The sequence below is a fragment of the Fragaria vesca genome, unplaced genomic scaffold (genome assembly GCF_000184155.1).
Source record: "Fragaria vesca subsp. vesca unplaced genomic scaffold, FraVesHawaii_1.0 scf0512956, whole genome shotgun sequence".
Classification (NCBI taxonomy): Eukaryota; Viridiplantae; Streptophyta; class Magnoliopsida; order Rosales; family Rosaceae; genus Fragaria; species Fragaria vesca.
In genome coordinates, this window is record NW_004443397.1 from 527,555 (window position 1) to 547,037 (window position 19,483).

Sequence of the window (19,483 nt, forward strand, 5' to 3'; positions counted from 1 at the left end):
GTGTATAAATCCGACAGCAGTGTCCAGTTTCCAGAGTTTTTTTTCCCGATTTTTACCTGGACCTTTTCCCTTCATTAGGTGTGTTCTGGACCTTCTGGTTGCCTGTATTATGTATATATACTGTGTATAAGGTCATCTGAGATCAGCTTGATTTACCTGAGACAGAAAAGGACCGGTGAAACAATCTTAGCCAAACAATGGCGCAGTAAGTAGCTGGCAGGAAGATGCATGGTTAGAGGCAAATGGTGCAACAATATATAGTATGGTTGTGACAAACGCTAAAATGTCCTCGTATATTTCATAATCTTTAATTCTAGAACAAATTATTTTTCAACGGGAAATCAATGACAGTGGTGGAGCGTCTCAGTAAAGGAAACCTTTTAACCAACGTTTGAATCAAGTTGTTAAAGTGATCGGACATTGTGATGCAACATATAGTTGAAACATTTCACATGCAATGAGTGATTAAAATTTTAGTGAAGAGAAATAGAGATTATTAGAAAGACCGTTATAGAATTGAGTTGATTTGGGTTATCGAGTTGTCTTTGATTGTGTTTCACATGTATGTTTATTGATGGGGTGTGGCTATTACCACCCCACCAAATGCTTTGTTCATCCCACATTTTAATTTTAAACTAAATATTCTAATACTAACCCCATAATTAAGAATTTTTATGAAAATATAATATTAAACTAAAATCCAAACAACAACATTTCTCTACATCTTTATATTGGAAAAAAAAAAACAATTCTCTTCATTTTTCAAATCAGATTTAATAATCACTTCAATCTTCAACATGGTGGAATTATACAGTGTGGTGGGATTGTTCGTTCTTATTTTTATTTTATTTATGACTTCAAACGTAGTATTTCATATATATATATATATAAATATATGTTCATAATCGTAAAGAAAGAACTCAAGAAAGAGAATCGAGGAGAACATAAGATCTGGTTTGAGAATAATGGAGGTATGCGTCAAGTATATCAATAAAATATTAGTATATATTTTATCATTTTTGTAATTACAAGTTAAAAGAAAGAAAATAAAAACTGTTCTAGGATATTCTCTATGTGTGCCTTGGCCTTATGCCAATAGGATATGTAGTTAGACTAGATCTATGTATTAATATCCTTACCATATTGGTATTGTGTAATTCCCTATATAAAGGGCTCCTATCAATGAATAAGATGATGATTCTCTTGCTATCTCTTTGTCTCTACCATTAATCCTTCATCACGTTATCATGCACTTTGTTCTAAACCTAGAGCCAATAGCCACCATTTTTTTCTAAACCCTAAAAACCAAACCCTAAAATCGGGCAGCCTTGTTTTTCCCGATTTCCGACCAAAATTCCGACTGTCCTCCACCGGAATTTCGATATCCCCAGAAAGCTCTCTCCGCCCCGGATCCAACGCCGCCGGTCTCACCCTGAGAACCGGCCGGAAAAGACTCAGAACCGGCCGCCGGAAGATTCCAGACCGCCGCCGCTACCGACCATCCGGTTCACCACCTTCCCTTGCTCCGATCAACCTGAAATTTTGACAGCAGCTTCCCCATCCAGAGCTGCTCCTGCTATCAAATTTTCAGCCCCAAATTCGAAGTATAAGTAGGCGAAACGTTATTTCTCCTCTCGGCAGCCTCTAGAAATGTATGTTTTTTGAAACCTTAAACTTTTCCAAGTTCAATAACTCGGGGAGGATAAAATCATTTCCTCCCTTCTCCATCTCCATTCTATGCTTGGGATTTTGTGCGTGCAGGTACCCAAATCCCGGAATTTTATTCGCGGGTCAAGAGTGTGTTTGATCACTCTTGTTTCTTTGTTCGGGTTGTGTTTGATCAACCCCGACCTTTCACCGGATTGTGTTTGATCAATCCGAGACCTTTTTCCGAATTGTGTTTGATCAATTTGCGGCTTTTCCGGATTATGTATGATCAATCCGAAGGACAAACCATTAAAAGTATCGTTTGTGACCTCTATCGAGTCTCCAGATTTTCTCAAAATTTTAAGAACAGAATTGGAACTTTAAAAGTAAAAAATAAGACGTGAGGTGAACTGATCGAGCATTTAGTGGGATGAAAGTAACCGCACCCTTATTGATGCTAACAAAATATTAATTTGACGAACTAAATTGACTTTTTGTCAAGTAATATAACGAACTTGTACGTACTCAGTAACTGGGCGGAAATTATATTCCTTACCGTTAGAGAAAGAAATCGTTTTGACGTGATTCTTCAGGTCGGATTAGTACGTAACTTGACCTAGCTAATTAAGAACCTATGAGATATTATGTTGGTCTCCTATAGCTAATTAAGAATCTATGAGATATTATGTTGGTCTCCTATTTAATAAGAGAAGACTATACTGTTAGATAAAATAGTACTGAAATATTACGGTGTATCACTTTCCGTAATGTTTATGAACTTCATGGGACACAGACCAGTCATGTGTGGTCCTCGTCTGATTGGTTGAATTAAGGACGATCGTATCAACTACTTTCAAGGGCTAAATTCCTAACGGCTGTAATGACCTTAAAAACACAATAAAAAACGATGATTAAGCGATGAATTATGATTTTATGAGTGGCCCTTTACTTGTCGGTTACGGTAATCATGGCGGCGCAAATGTCTTGTACATATTCCGTTTTCCGTTTTGAGGCTTCAAAATAACGGTTCAGTTTTCTATTAATATCCTGCGCCTACTATTAATATCCTGCGCCTATATAAACCAACTTCACACTTCTTAGTTCAACCCAAAAAAGGAAACCACACTCCATTAGCTCACTCCTCTTTCCACCCCATCCACACAAAACACTTGTTTTCCGAAAAGCCATGGACACACAGCTAGAGAGCTTCTGGGTTTTCGCCGTCTTTGCTAAATGCAAATCCTTGTCTTCCCTAAACACCCTTCTAGCCCTCCTCTTCATGTGCATGGCTTGGCTAACCATGTCCTTTCTCTTCTGGGCTTTTCCCGGAGGCCCAGCATGGGGAAAGCACCACTGGAAGAAAACAGATCATCAAATGACCAACAACCCCATTCCCGGACCACGAGGGTTTCCGATCCTCGGCAGCATGAGCCTTATGGCCAAACTAGCTCACCGCAACCTCACTAAAGCGGCTGATCAGTTCGGCGCACGTCGTCTCATGGCGTTCAGCCTCGGTGATAGCCGTGTCATCATCACATGCAACCCTGAAGTCGCCAAGGAAATCCTCCACAGCTCGGTTTTCGCCGACCGACCGATCAAAGAGTCGGCTTACAGTCTCATGTTTAACAGATCTATTGGATTCGCGCCTTACGGGATGTACTGGACTACCCTTAGACGAATCGCCTCTACTCATCTCTTCTGCCCTAAACAAATCTGCGCTTCGGAGCCCCAACGCTTCCAACTTGCCGCCGAAATGGTGTCCATCGTGGCGGCACGTGGCTCTAACGCTCGCAAGTTCTGCGTCCGCGACGTACTGAGGAGAGCTTCTTTGAACAACATGATGTGCTCTGTGTTTGGACGTAAGTATGAGCTGGGGGAGTTGAATAAGGAAACCGAGGAACTGAGTCAGCTTGTTCAAGAAGGTTATGATCTGTTGGGAAAGCTTAACTGGTCTGATCACCTTCCCTGGCTGGCCGGTTTAGACCTCCAGAGCATCCGGCACAGATGTTCCAAACTCGTTCCCAGAGTAAACAGCTTCGTTAGCCGTATTATCAAAGAACATAGAGCAGAAACTGGCCGGCATAACCATAATGATTTTGTGGACGTTCTTCTCTCTCTTCAAGGACCCGAAAAATTGTCCGACCACGACATGATAGCAGTACTGTGGGTAAGACTAAATAATTTAGCTTCCAAATTTCGCGATTATAATTTATTTACGGATTGTTTTTATGTTCATTATGTACGTATTTACGTAAAAAATAATGCCAATAATCCCAATATGAGCTAGCTATGATTTTTGGCTTTATTAATTTTGTATATATGTTGTCCAAACTATAGGAGATGATATTCAGAGGAACGGACACTGTGGCGGTTCTGATAGAGTGGATCCTAGCGAGAATGGTCCTCCATCCCGATATCCAATCAAAGGTTCACGCCGAGCTGGACCGGGTAGTCGGAAAATCAAGGCCGTTGACGGAGACCGACATCCACGCAATGGTATACCTGCCGGCAGTGATCAAAGAGGTGCTAAGGCTCCACCCACCAGGCCCACTACTCTCCTGGGCCCGCTTGGCGATCACAGACACTGTCGTTGATGGATACCATGTGCCTGCGGGAACCACAGCGATGGTGAACATGTGGGCCATCATGAGGAGTCCACAGGTGTGGTCGGACCCGCTAGAGTTCTCGCCGGAGAGGTTTGTGTCGTCCAAGGAATCAGCTGACGTGAGCTTCTCTGTGTTGGGGTCTGACCTAAGGCTGGCGCCATTTGGGTCTGGCCGGAGGAGCTGTCCTGGAAAGTCGTTAGGGTTGGCTATGGTGAGCTTCTGGGTCGGATCGCTTTTGCATGAGTTTGAGTGGAAGCGGGCTGAGGCGGTCGACCTCTCGGAAGTGCTGAAGCTATCATGCGAGATGGCAAACCCTCTCACTGTTCAGGTGCACCCGAGGCGCAGATAAGCTATGGCATCTCTCCTCACACTCACCCCAAAGAAAAAGAACTACATGGAAGAAGAGTATTATATGGTTTTTAGAAGTTTTTACGTACTGAGATGTTAAATCTTAATTAAGCCTCTCTATCTCTTGGACCTGTACACTTGGTTTGATCATGTATAATAACGGTCTAAGCAATATGCGTGTAGCTAGTATGATACTTAAGCCTTAGCCTTCGGGGAACAACATGGAATCAATATGTATTTTGTAACCAGTGTTAGTGAATGCTTGAGAGTGATTAAATATACATGGTGCTATATATTCTCCTGTTTGTATGATCACACTAATTTTGAAATAAAATGTTATGTAATGAGCGAGTTTATGCATAATTACTTTACACTCACCGCACATATATTGAACGATCGACCTAAACTTGATGATAATATGTGACATAGGATTGTCGAGCCTCTTGCGATCTTGATATTGATATACAACTACTCATCGCACGTATACACTTTATATTCGACCTAAAATTGTGGGTAATATGTGACATGGAAATGTCGATATTCTTGCAATCTTGATATTGATCTACATCGCACTTAAGTCGAGTTAAATGGGGTGAATTCGATTCTACAAGATCAGGAACCTGGCTGTAGATGTGAACCTGTTGGATAGTGTCAAGCAAATTTCTAGGATGATTTGCAAATGTTTCTTGTTCTTTTGCGCCCAGCCTTGTGGATGCGATAAGACAACTGACAACAGATATATGAACCAGCTCAATATGCAGCTAAGAATCATGTACGCACTAGTGCAGTGCGCTGTATTTGGAACGAGGGCTCTTCTTGTTAAGGCATGTAGCCGGGATAAGCAGCTAGTTTTTTTGTACAAGTAGCTAAGGAGGTATACGATTTCCTTCAAACTTGTGAAAGAATACTTGCTGCGCACCTGTGCGCCTTTCAAGTCAAACGGAGATTACCAGTTCCGAAGGGACCAACGATTGTACGTCTAGGAACATAGCCTAAGGCCACGGCTTTTGTGAGTGTTCAGCACAATACGGTACGGTATGCCACCAGCATAAATGAGGCACACAAGAGCCACCGGCACGAGAAAGATTAAATACCAACCTGGAAGTGATTCGCTAAGAGCATCTCCAACAGTTTCCTTAAAATTTCTTTAAAATGGAGAAGCAAAAATCAAAATCTTAAAAAAAAAATTATGCTTCAACTCCAACAGCTTCTCCATTTTAGAGATCTCAGCATTTATTACAACAATAAAAAATGCTATATGATTATGAGTGCGGCTATTGAGACCTCTAAATTTGCTCACTTGACTTCACTTTATTATGAATTATTAAATGACATATTTATCCTCTTACACAATGACTATTAAGGACACTGATTAAACAAAAAGTAATATTACATTTATTTTCTCTAAACTTTCTAATTCAATAATAATGCCATGCCATAATGGATTGCATATTATTATTTTCCTTATGGATTTTTATTTTCTAGTTTTATCACATACTTATTAAAGTATTTATATATTTATATTATCATACATGTCACATGCATATACAAAGTGAAATTTTTTTTACAAAAATTATGATCTATCAATTATTAAAATAATTTATCATCATGATCGAGTATAAAACCAAAAAATATAAACTTACAAAAAAATAGTATATGTAAAATAGAAATACAAAAGTAATAAAAATATAGAATAGTTCATGTAAGAACATTCATTTGATGATCGATAAATAAAATTAGAGGCACAATCCTTGTTGTTTTTAATATTTAAGAGAATAGTATTTTTTATGATTCGAATGAACTTTTCTCGAAAATTAATGTCATTGAAAATTATTTCTTATAATTTGATCAAAAAACGAATGTCTAGTGACATTTTATGCAAAATAAAAAAAAATTAAGAAAATTAAGAAATCAAGGTCGGGAATGGATGTTCGCATGCAAAAAGAAAAAAAAGAATTGGAGGTATAGTGAGTGAATAAGAGGTGTAATGAATAATATATCAATATATATGTGAATTAAAAAAACAAGGCTATTTTAAGAATTTGAAAGAAGGTCTAATAAGAAAATGTTTGTATTTAAAAATAAAATGGAGGTGTAGAGTGAATAAGAGGTATACTGAACATATTTGAAGGTCCCAATAGCCGCATTCTATGATTATTAATAATAACAACAACAAAAAATCATATATTTCATTGCAACATAAATTACCCAATAAAATATTTTAGATTTTTGTTCTTATCGTTGGAGCACTTGAATAATTAATATTTAGGGAATAAAGACTTTGTTGTAAATTTGGGGAAATGGTGCTTCTTTTTCTTCTCCATCCCTATTTTAGGAAATAAGATGAAGAAGCTGTATTTATTTGTTTAGACCACAAAACAACTCAATATTTCTCAAAATTAATAAAATAAAAAAAATATAAAAATCATTAGGGATGCTCTAAGTGGGGTTTTCCAGCGGCCCCCTATAGGCAAATGTAATAATTCAGTGTTACGTCATGCGCCCATGGTTTCATGAAGATCAGATTTAACATGACTCTAAAGTTTACTCCAAAATATATTCCTTTTTGCATCGGGGTGGGCACTCCAAGTCATTTCAATAATGAATTGAAGTACGATAATCACTTGTCATAAGCATCAAGTTGAGAGAAGGTGGCATCATATATAAGGATTGAAAGACACAGACGATCGATGATGAACGATGAGAAACGCCTTGAAAAGTACTAGAGATTTACAATCAAACAAATAATACACGGTGATCTTGTTGTCTGCATGTTTAAGAGGTGCCTGGTCAAGTCCTAATCAAATCTCTATTGTGATGCCATTAGTTTCAGGTAAGGTCGTTTTCTTCCATTAATTTTTGGGGTCGAGTTCGATATTATTTTGTTGTTTGGTGCCTGTGCCCGTGGGCAACTCGAGTGATGCCACCAGCCCAGCGATGTTGATTTGCTGGGGGATTAGTACAAGGCCTAGCTAATTGCATTGAAGCTTAATTACCATATGTATATGTGTGTGTGACAACTGACAAGATTTGGTAAGATATCTCTCTTGGATCCTATTTTACAAATTGAACATGTCCCTTGTCTATGATGGGACCCTGAGACCCCAGATAGAAATGTATTGTCCTTCGTCACTCGAGCTGTCGAGCATATCAGATCTTGCATGTCTTCGGATGATCTGATTGTTATTGAAGCGAGTACTGTACGGAACTCGAAATTCTGATTACAAAGTGGGTTGGGCTGGAAATTGAAAGAAACGTAAAGAAATAAGATTTGTTTCTGAAATAGCTCGAGTCGTATTTTGGGCTGGCCTAACTAAAATAAGACGTGGCTTCTGTGCTTGAGTTTTATTTGTTTGGATCTACTTGGAATTTTTCCTAAGCCTGCCACGTCACACCAATAACATCTGATGGTTCCAGATGAAAACTTGGAGAACACCAACATCAACATGTAACAGCAGATTGGATCATTCATCTTCTTCTCCAATATGCCTCAATTAACCAAAACTAGAAATGCGTCAACTCGATCAAGTTTGGCAACGGGATCCTCTCCTTCTCTGATTCGTTGCGTAAGTTTTCTCCACCAGATCCATTAATACTAGCTTCAATAGGAACTGGTTAATTGCATAATTAATCTTGGTTGCAAGTAAATCTCTGTTTGAAGAAGGGATAGTCCAAGTTTTCAAATTTCTACGCCCTCGTTCAAATCCCAGGTGCTATTCTCTACTTAATTTTTATTTTTGGAATTTTGGGTTCTTAAATTCTGTGCTTTCAGTTCTTGGGTTTTTAAGTTTTGATTTTGGGTGGTTGGATTTTTGTAGAGATTTTGAAGTGTTTTGGGGTTCGATTGAGGGTGAGGAAGAAGAAAAGGTAGGATAAGATGATGATGAAAATGCAACAGGCGTCACACTATTAGTTGTTTGACAGTCGAAGCAACTTGAGAAGATTTCCATTGCTTCACACTCTAGATGGTTTGCAGAGAGGAGGAGATGGATATGAGTTTTGTTGCAGACAAAGTCAAGAAACAAAAGTATAATCTCATGCTTCTCGGTACAATTTATGTTTTAAAAGACTTCATTTTTCGTCCATTGGATTGTAAAACTGTGACGTGGCAAGCTTAAACAAATTCCAAGAAGATCCTAGCAAAAAAAACCCAAACAGAGAGGTCGAGTCCAACTAAATAAATGTCTGAGGGCAGCAGAATCCATCCTCCTCCTTATAATTGTCCTAGAAGAGCCGGCGTACCCACATTTCTAATAGATCATGCAAAAACACTAAGGTGAACTATAGCAACATTAGAACTAACCAAAACCTTCACCTGCATCCTTCCCTCAAAATCAACCTTTTTGGATCAGTTACCAAGATCGTCAGCTGCTTGCGATAGAATCATCAGAAACTCGGATGGCACCCCAATTATCACCACAACTCACAACATTGGCTTAGCTAATGTATCACCTACAAAAACAACACAGCTCTAAGAGATAGTCGCATACTCGCATTTTAGCAAGGAATGAAGGACACGAAATAATTGTTGAAGGCGACTCCAAGCTCATTATTGAAGATGTAAACAAGAAATGCAGCATACCAATGGAGACATAATCAAATTGTGGAAGATACCAAGTGCATTGCATGAGAGAGTTCCAAGACATTAGATTCAGACATGTCTTAAGCGAAGCCAATTTTGTTACAGATGCAACGACAAATATGGGACATAGCATCACCAGAAGAAGAAATTGCAATCGATCAACCCATGTCTACCTCCATTGCTAGAGCAGTCCTTTCCGACCAACTAGGATGTGGCTACCCTTAAGGCGACTCCTTGTAATCTTTTCTTTGTTCTATTTTCTTTCTTATACAAAAAAAAAAAACAAAAACAAAATTAAAACTAATCAAATGGATAATAATTAGGGAAATTCATTGAAAAGAAAAGGGTCCGCCTATTTTTACAAGAGCAAACCAACTTGGCCATTATTTCTGGACCCCAAAAACAAAAAGAAAACACAGTTTTTTTTACTTCTTGCCAAACAAACCAGAATCATGCATTCTAGTCAGTGCCTTCTCCAACTGGCTCCACTTCTGCTCCAAAGTTCCGATGTAACCAATTGACATTCTAACCAGCCCAGGTGAAATCCCAGCCAACTCCTTCTCCTCATTGTTCATTTCACTGCTTGTGCTACTTCCAGAGCAGGACATCAGGGTTTCATAGTACCCCAAGCTCACAGCCATGAACCCAAACTGCGTGTAGTTCTGCAACAGGTTCATCAACCTATTGGCTCTCTCCTCAGTCCCCATGTCGAGGCAGAGAAGTCCACCATAGCCATAATCCTTGTTGATCATGGACTTGAGAAGCTCGTGCTGGGGATGCTCTTCGAGGCCAGGGTATATGACCTTGAGTCCCATCTTCTTCATCCTTGTGGCATACACCATGGCCCTGTTGCAGTGCTCCTTCATTCTCAGACCCAAGTGAGGGACCCTCTCAGCGAGCTCAAATGCAACCTTGGCATTCATGGTGGGTCCTAGAAGCATTAGGGCACCTTGGTGAAGGTCCATCATCGAGTTCACCAAGCTTGCAGGTCCACACACAACACCTGCATCAGTTTGATTAGTATACATTGCCATCACTACTCAAGATTTTGTTGTCAATTCACAAAAGCCACTTTCAAAGTGGGGAAGAGGTTAAGAAAATAATGCTTAAGCTTATCATTGAGAATTAGTAGTGGAGTGGAAGGGCTCCAAAGAGGATTATGCTTGCCAAATAAGATAATTCAAGCAGAATCCCTCCAATCTCTCGGCAGATTCGGATAACGAGTTCTACATTCCAATTTTTTATTTTACCGCACTCGGTCTTTTGATTTTTTTATAATCAAGATCACTTCATTACAAAACAAAGATTACATTGTTTTTCTGACTGCTCTAAGTTTCACACTCAATATATTGAGTTAGTTAAATTTTTTGCACATTTTCTCTAGCAAATTTATTGTTTCTTTTCATTATCTCTACAGGTTTGAAAATTTGCTACGCTCCAAGAGGGCACTCCCAGGGTGGAGGGTAGGCTTGGAGCGCCTAGCCCCTAGGCGGGCTAGACGGAACAAGGCATGTAGCCAGGGTTCTGAGAACTCAAGCGTTAGTCATTAATAGGGCGGATGGTTGGGTTGGAACGCCTAGCATCGTAGAACACTGCTTAAAACAGACCGAGCACATGCTTCACATGAAACCGTGCAGAGGTACTCGGAAAACAGGTAAAACATCAAATCACTGCTTAAGAGATTCTCACGGTAGAAGAATACAACTCCAACTGGAGTCACCCATGTTAACACCGAGCACGATGGAGATGGGCAGTGAAAGCAAACAAAGCTCAACTTAATAACAATACAGATACATACATAACACCATTCCCTAAAGAATCACATACAAACAAACACAAGCAGAACACCTGTCCCAGATCAAAACAAGATTCACGAGAGAAAAGAACTAAAAAAGTATGTAGCGCTCAACTCGATCTATCACATGATAATTCAACGTCTCAATCTTAGCCATCCCGGAGATAAAGTTCATTCATTTTCATCTATCTATGTCCTTATATTCCGTCACAAATAAACCTTTTCTATTTTACTTTTTGAGAACAAACCTTTTCTATTTTAAGTGCGTCACTAAAATTATTTATATCGTATTCTACGTACTCATATAGGAATCTACTTATGGTAATAGATTCGATTTTGATTAGTATACAATGTAGATTCCCTTCTAATAAAATTCTGGATTTTAGGTATAAGCACGAAATCAGCAAACTAAAACAATTCCATTACGAATTAAATTACGGGAAGAAAAAAAAAAAGTTTTATTATACCTGCAATGATGTCAGCACCGCCGCTGATGAACTTGGATATGCTGTGGACAACAACGTCAGCGCCGAGCTTAACCGGGGAGAGAACCATGGGAGAGAAGGTGTTGTCTACCACGACGGTGACCCCTTTCTCGTGACTAATCCGGCTGAGCTCCGGTATGTTAGCGACGGTGAGAGTAGGGTTAGACATTGCCTCGAAATATACAACTTTAGTCTTTCCGACCTCGATCGCATTCCTAACCATGTCAAGGTCGTTTATGTCGACGAACGTTGTGGTTATGTTGCAGGCTCTGGGGAAAAAGTGGGTGAGGAGGGCGTGCGTTCCACCGTAGAGGGTTCTAGAGGCGACGATGTGGTCGCCGCTGCTGACGAGTTGGAGAAGGACGGAGGAGATGGCGGACATGCCGCTGGAGGTGCAGTAGGCGGCCTCTGTGCCCTCGAGGGCAGCCATCTGACGGCTGAGGTTAAGGACAGTGGGGTTAAAGTGACGGCTGTAGATGAAGAAGTCACGATCGGCGCCGAGCTCGCCGGAAAACATCTTTTGGAGGGTCTCCGGCTCCATGACGGTGAACGTGGCCGAGGCCTCGATGGACATGTTAACCCCACCGTGCTCGCCAAACTCATGGCGAGCACTGGCTAATGCCATGGCGGGGTCCTCCCACGTCGCGGGCGCGGCTGTGGGCAAGAACATGGATTTCTTGGCGGCGGAAGCGGCGTAGTCTTGTCCGTCCATGTCGTCGTGCTCGGTTCTCTTCTTGGTGTTGTTGTTGGTGGGGAGAAGGGTCTCAGCCATTGTAAAACAACTTTGGGATTAAGGTGAAGATTAAAGTGAGGGAATTGGAGAAGGTGCTGGAGATAATTAGGATGACAAGCTGTAGCAAGGTGTTATATATATTGTGTATATATAGGAAAATAGAGCCATAGAGGAAGGTGGTGGAGCTAATTGGGGAAGATGACAGTGGAGATTGGATTGTAACAGCAGTGAAATCAAAATTAAATTTTACTCGATATGATTTTAATTGTTGGTTTACCTGGCTTGAATTTTCTGTCAATCAAGGTACAGTGAATCTGGTCCTTCACTTGTAGTCGCTGGCCTTACAAATGGTGGATACGTTTTTCTAATAAAAGAAGAAGATAATCACGTTTTTTGGTAGACAATCGAACTGTTTGATATTTTTCCGAGACTTCCACAGTAACTAAATATTCATAGTTGTATCTTTCGTGTGTTTACATAAGAGGGAAAGGATTCAGAGCACGGAGGTTTAGTAGACTCGTCAAATTCTATGATACGCTGTTGTTTTTTTTTTTTTTTTTTTTTTCCGATAGTAATAAAACTACAAACACACACAAAAGAATCTAAAAGATAAAACCCCTACAACAACCAAACCAAACTTGAAGGCTTGGTTCAGTAAGGTTAATCAGCCAAGTATATATATATTAAGCATTCTAATTATAGGATATCTTGGATATTTCTACAATAGGTACGAACAAACAAATGCCGGCCAGGTGTTTTTGTTTCGATCTGTTTCATCACTGCACAGGTGTTTTCAGATCAACTTAGAGATTTACACTTGCTGTGATATAACTACAAGTATGTGTGAGGTGTTCTAGGGCTTTGGTCCTTATCATGCTATAGAGATTGATCGACCAAATTGTTTCAGAACATGTGAAAATTAAGGACGATAGAGACCGACATATGTATATGTGCAAACTGCTAAATAGAAATTAAGCAGCCCTATCAGGTACACCGTACACGTAACACTTGCATATATATGGAAGAACTCAAGAAACATTTCTTCTCTGCTATAGAAAGATACTCAAAACGTCAATAGTTTTCACTATTTTGGTAAAAATATATGTGGTGTACCAAAAGCTGAAAGAACTTGGCTTACAATCTGGCTACATACACAGTTCCCCCCTGTTATTTCAATCCCAGGTACATCAGGGACCGATCTTCAATTCTCTTTTGGTCTCTCTTTCTTTTCAAAGACCAGTCTCCTTTCTGAAATGTACATGCACTTTGATCAATTTCCAACCTTGAATACTGCTTAATTATGAGCATGACATATTACATAATTTCCATGAAGACTTTTATGGTTTGGGGAGCACGGCCTAGCTATCAATTTCTTTCAAATTAGAAGTTGGAGCATGGTAGTATTCCATCGATGATCTATCAGATAAGGCAGAATCCACGCACTAATATTGATCTTTGTCTTTTGTTCTGATATTTGGACAGACCTGTTCTTCCTGTCGACTTGGAACTTTGTCCACCTTTTCCATATGTGTATTATGATTCTATCCATGACGGTATCACACATTTCACACCACCTTTGTCACAAACTTATAATTATATTCCCAGGGAAATGAAATAGGAAAAGAATCATAATAATCTTAAGTATTTGTCTGATTAATAACTTAGATTATTAATCTCCGGGTTCTTGATTCATGTTGTTCATGCTTATATATGATGAATATTCCATTGATTCGATAGCATTTGCCACGCAGGCATGACGCATGCATTAGGTTATTTTGGTAAGAGTGCAGCTAATTATCCGAAAACTCTAAACGAAAAGATAAGAATTAACAGTACTGTCAACGATGCACATAAAGTTCTCTTAAGAATATTCCACACAATATGCAACGAGCTAGGGTTCAATCTACAAAGTACAAAACAATATGGAAAAGTAGATCGAGTTATGAGATTTGAATAGTTTGCACGAACTATTCCGCGTTAGGATGTCAATACCAAAACCCTAGCTCAATTAAGCTTTGTGTTTTAGACCAAATGATTTTGGAGCCAAACACGAGCTAAGTGAATACTGACAAAGCAGAAGATGGAGGTTTCACATAGGAACAAATGTAATGAGATGGAATGGGAACCCAATCGATCATGTGATGATTCATGTATCTTCCATTTGTTTAATTCCAAGCATCTTATCCTAGACATTGCATTACAATAAGAAGAAAGAGATTAAACACGTAGGAATTTGTTGATCCATTATCTTTCATATTGCAGAGTTCTCCTATTGGATGGGAATCCAAATCTATATATCTACTTGGCTCTCTCATATGTTTGTTTTTACTTGAAGAGAATATGTGCGACTAGCAACAGATCCAAAAATAACGTGTCTCTGTCTATGACAACATTCCATCGTTAATTCAATATATTGTCATCGGCAAATGCATATATACGACGTGGTTTGAGTCAAATGATAATTGACATGTTATATATAACACATTAGATAGTTTTTTTTATATGAGGGGTGAAATTTTTTGATCACCTTTTCCTTATAAACCCGAAAAAATCTTAATCACATGATATTAAGTGAATGGTTTGAGCTGATCATTTGTCCTCCGCCGAAATGGGACTTGTTGATAAGTTCCGCCCGCGCAGTCCCATTCATCGGCGCATTAAACAAAAGAAGCCTTTGTTTAACGAGTAGGTATCATCAATTCATCACCAATCCTCATCAACATCATATGATATGTATCTCTGTGTTCACTAGCTTGCTAGCTAAAACCGTCGAAATTCATGCTAGAAAATTAGAAGAAGAATTGCATTTGAATTCTATGATATGACTGTGCATATGATCCAGTGTGCCCTAACATCAGCATGATTGGTCGATTAGACATTGTCATTTGTGTGTGTATGATTATGAATGAATTGATCAGCAGAAGCACAGCGATGACGCAAAGGCTCACTACCAAGTGCACAAACAAAACAAAACCAAGGCCACCCAGCGTAAAAGCACTACTACTCGGGCTTGTTCATCTTATGTATATGGGAGTCTGAAGATACTGAGAATTTCATAGGCACTGTGTATCTAGTTATCTATGCAACCAGTGCTTCTAACAGACCAGCTTCTTCAAGTTCTGGTGTAGCTCGTCGAAGTTATGTATGTTTCAATTCGCTGGACTCTTTGATATTACATGTATGCCTAAAATACAATGAAGCTGAGCTTTTAATCTGTCACTGACTATACATTTCAGCTAGTGCATCGATTTTGTTATGAATCAATACAATTTATCCATGGAACAATCACAAATAGTGCATGAATGTTCGAATGAATATATTTGAAGGGAAGTTGGAAGATAGTATCGTGTTGTTGTCTATCCCAAATTTCCACCAATATCAAGTTGAGTGAAATATTGGTGGAAATTAAAAAGATCGCTTTACCACACGAAGTACTCAGCGTCATGATAAACATACAGAAGTGCGTTTTAGAACAACTTGAATGACATGATGTGGATCATGGTAGTACAGAACATCATGACGTTTAGGATTATGTTGGATCTCAAAGGTGCACTCCAGAGTATCCTAAAAAGCTATGTAGCTTGGTCCTGAACTTTTTATTGCATCCAACTTTGGATGGATTATTGTTGCTAAATTTCGTTGAAAAAGCTAGCTAGTGTCCAAGTTTTTGTCCCGATACATTTTCTTTTTTCAAATTACGAAATAAGTGTGAGTGAAATTTGGATCATAAAAAGAAGAAATTTGCGTCAAAAAATCAAAGTCGTCAAAGTAAAAGAACGAGTTTGATGCAACTTTCACATAATAAAATCTCATCTTTAACATCATTTTGAGTCTACACAACACTGGGTCAATATGTAATTTGTAATGCATAATGACTATATGATTTTAACTTATTTCAAATAAAATTTTATTGAAGAATATGGGTGGATATATAAAGAATGGAGTGTTTGCTAACTAATTTCCAATAGAGGCAACTTCTTCGAACGTTGCTGGACATTATCCAAATCACCAGTACATGGTAGGCCATTAGATTTTCCCCTCTCCAGATGATCAAGGAAATCCATCACAGTTGGATCAGTCCAAGGACATCCAAATGGAGCTTCAGCACCGGCAACCCACCCTAGATGCCCACCTTGAGGTGTCACTATTAACATACAATTTGGATTGTCCTGAGACAACAACAAGGTTAAGCTCAATGGTATGTAGAAAGATATCACAGGAAATATACCCTTGAGACTCCACAAACCTGAATATCTCCACGAGGAATTCCCCTGTTTGGAGCAATTGGATCGTTTGCTGCCTGAAACCATCAAAAACATTTGAGTGAGTCTTATATGGGATAACAGAACAAATTTTTTAAATTTTAAATACCCCTCATGCTACATCCAAACAAGGGCATTGATAGAAACGAAACGAATGCAACAGGATGGCTTATACACATCACTGGAACTATGGAAGGAAAGAAGTGATTTTCCTCTTCTTGTCAATTTATCATATAATGAAGCAGTTGAACCTAGGGGGCTCGAAATCCCTACACTTTTCCCTTGGCACTTACACAAGCAACTGAGTAAGGAATTGAAACTCTTACACTTCCATCTTTAACCTTCTGTCACTCTTTTCTATTACTCATACCAAATGACAGAGTTGAACAGATGTGCACAAGCACCAAGTGTCTCATCAATCCATAAACCAGATTCATTTTCATTCAACCGTATCAATAACAGAAAGCATTCACCATGTACAATCAACATCAATAAAGAGGTTCATAAAATGTCTATCATATGATATGTTGTGGCAAATGTCACCTGAATGCAAAGCAACGGTGTGCAAACACTTTTTATGGAGTTTGAACTACTAGAATTAGAGTAGTAGTCATCCGCGGACTTGAAACCAAATGAAACTGCAATAATGAAAGGTGCTCTTAGCAGATTAATGTCACATTATGATAAACCAATCCAACAAACAAAAAGGATTTAAGTGCATGATATATATACCACGAGTTAGTCCTTCATCAAAGTCCCTGACAGATTTGGCATTAGCAGCTAGTGGGATATTATATTCACCACCCATGTCTTCAAAGAGCAATGCGTGCCTACAATGTAGTGTCAGAAAATTAGTTATCACCTTCGAACCAAAAATAGATATTCGGAAAGTTTTTAAAGTATCATGGGATTACTTCTTGAAAATTTTGCAGAGAGCATATGATAGAGCTTTGTCATAAACATTATTAAATCCCTTATGGAAATCCTCATCCGCGATCACCAGATTGAAAGGATTACACAATGACACAGCACCAGATAGGCGACACGTATCAGATTCCTGCAGAGTATCAGATTTTAGAGATAAATGAAATGGACATGAAGTAGACAATGCAAATGAAACATACCAGTGCAAATGTAAATCCTATTATAAGTTTCTATATTTGCAAAAAAAGTTATAAGTTCCTATTTAGCAGCTCAAAGCCAGATCCTTTGTTATACCTAATGGCATTGACGAATTCATATGAGCAGAAACAGCTCATAGATACATTGCTAAACACACTGCCTTTCATACCTACCATTAAGCATTTCTACAAACTTCACATGAGCAATTGATCAATAAGATGTATATGGATGCCATGGAACAGGAAATGAGTGCAACGGTACCTGCCCCAAATACCGAACTAGAATGTTAGCGCCAAGAGACCATCCTACGGCATAGAGATTAGCTTCCGGATACCTCCCACCAACATGGTCTACCACCTCACATATATCTCCTAAAAATGAAGCCGAATAGAACTGCATATCAGCATCATCAAAATAACAATCACAATGCTGGCTATGAATCTTCATCATTATCAAACTAGCAAACCATTTACACACAGGTAAGCACAGACGATCATGGTTTGGATAGTACCTGAGGAGTAGTAACAGGACTACCACCACAACCGCGGCTGTTGAACACCACAACTCTCCACCCTCTATTTCTAGCTCTGATCAGCATGTGCCTCACATACGAGTCATCACTTCCTCCGGTTAAACCAGGCTGCAACATTTTACATTTTATTTTTACCCAAAACAAAAAGACTCAATTTTTAACTCAAAGCTTTCATCTTTTAGTACTTAGGAGAATCGAAGTTGCGAACCAGGAGAATGAGGAGGGGAGCATGGGCGGGGAGGACGCGGTCGTCGCCAGGGACCCAGTCGAGGGAGACGGAGCCGTCGTCTTGGGTGCGGAGGCACTCGCGGCGGAGCTTGACGTCGGGGGTGGAGCGGAAGAAGGCGGCGAAGATGGTCTCCACGTGGCGGTTCCAGGCGAAGACGGGGAAGGGGTTGTAGGGTCGGGTGAGGGAGGGGAGGGAAGGGAGGAATGTGTCTTTGGCGCCGCCGAGGATTTCGAGGGAAGGGTGGTGGTGGGCCATGGTTGCGGCGGATGAGCTGACGTGGAAGGCGGATGGGGGAGTTGTTGGCCTGTGGAGGTGAGACACTTGGCGGAAGCAGGATGTTGGAGGTGGGAAGTTCAAGGTGGCTCTGGCCATTTGTAGCTGTTGGATTTGGAGTGGACTGTTTGTTGTAGATAGAAGAGGACTTGACTTTGAGTGGCTTATGTGGTTGGACTGTTGGAGATTCTTGTAATTAGTCCGGTGATTCTTGTCCACACCTGGTTGTGTTTCTCAAATCTCAACTTAGGTAAGTTGTTCAAGTTGTACACATACACTCTGATGTAATTCTATATACTATAGCAGGAAGGGAATACAACTGTTCATATCTTTAATGAATTATGTTTTTACCCTAAGTTTAGGTTAATTGTGTTTCTGCCCCAGTTTGGGTTAAGTCGTTTTTCCTTCCGGTTTTCCATTAATTACACAACTGCCATCACCTTCCACATGTTGGGATGCTGCATGTTGTTTCCACGTGGTGCGATCTTTTTATTCCACAAACACTGTTCATATCTTTGCTTAATTGGTTTTTGCCCCCAATTCATGTTAAATTGCAAAACGTGCCCCTATGCCCCTAATTCATGTTAAATTGCAAAACTGTAATGTTAAATTGCAAAACTGTAATTGAGTCATTTGTTTTGCCACCTGCTCCCCAGACGTGTCCTTTGTTTAACCAACTGCTCTCAAAACGTGTCATTGGCAACGTTTATACTCTCCTCAAATTAAAACTCTGTTCCACGTAGACCTCAATGTTTCCTTTTCCTCTTTTGCTTTTGTCGCTCTCTCTCTGTCCCCATCGATCTCTGCTAGGCTCTCTCTCGATCTCATCTCTGCTTGGTTCTCTCTCGATCTCATCGACGCACAGTAGT

General features: G+C 39.6%; 3 protein-coding genes across 3 annotated transcripts; 1 reads left to right on the forward strand and 2 right to left on the reverse strand.

Moving 5' to 3' along the window:
• The first annotated feature begins 2,716 nt into the window (after positions 1-2,716).
• LOC101304056 (cytochrome P450 78A3-like) lies at positions 2,717-4,943 on the forward strand. The gene is made up of 2 exons (XM_004309490.1): positions 2,717-3,814; positions 3,985-4,943. Exons 1-2 carry the CDS (start codon positions 2,834-2,836, stop codon positions 4,600-4,602), a joined length of 1,599 nt encoding a protein of 532 aa, XP_004309538.1. The 5' UTR covers positions 2,717-2,833; the 3' UTR covers positions 4,603-4,943.
• Positions 4,944-8,049: 3,106 nt separating this feature from the next.
• On the reverse strand, positions 8,050-12,360 carry LOC101304344 (methionine gamma-lyase-like). Its single transcript, XM_004309491.1, has 2 exons — positions 11,446-12,360; positions 8,050-10,186 (listed from the first exon to the last, which is right to left on the reverse strand). The coding sequence occupies exons 1-2, from the start codon at positions 12,233-12,235 to the stop codon at positions 9,609-9,611; spliced, it is 1,368 nt and encodes a 455-aa protein (XP_004309539.1). The 5' UTR covers positions 12,236-12,360; the 3' UTR covers positions 8,050-9,608.
• A 3,754-nt stretch (positions 12,361-16,114) lies between these two features.
• On the reverse strand, positions 16,115-18,713 carry LOC101293361 (embryogenesis-associated protein EMB8-like). The gene is made up of 8 exons (XM_004309533.1): positions 18,321-18,713; positions 18,092-18,220; positions 17,842-17,973; positions 17,373-17,515; positions 17,191-17,288; positions 17,002-17,096; positions 16,443-16,496; positions 16,115-16,365 (listed from the first exon to the last, which is right to left on the reverse strand). The coding sequence occupies exons 1-8, from the start codon at positions 18,711-18,713 to the stop codon at positions 16,147-16,149; spliced, it is 1,263 nt and encodes a 420-aa protein (XP_004309581.1). The 3' UTR covers positions 16,115-16,146.
• Between the last annotated feature and the right edge of the window lie 770 nt (positions 18,714-19,483).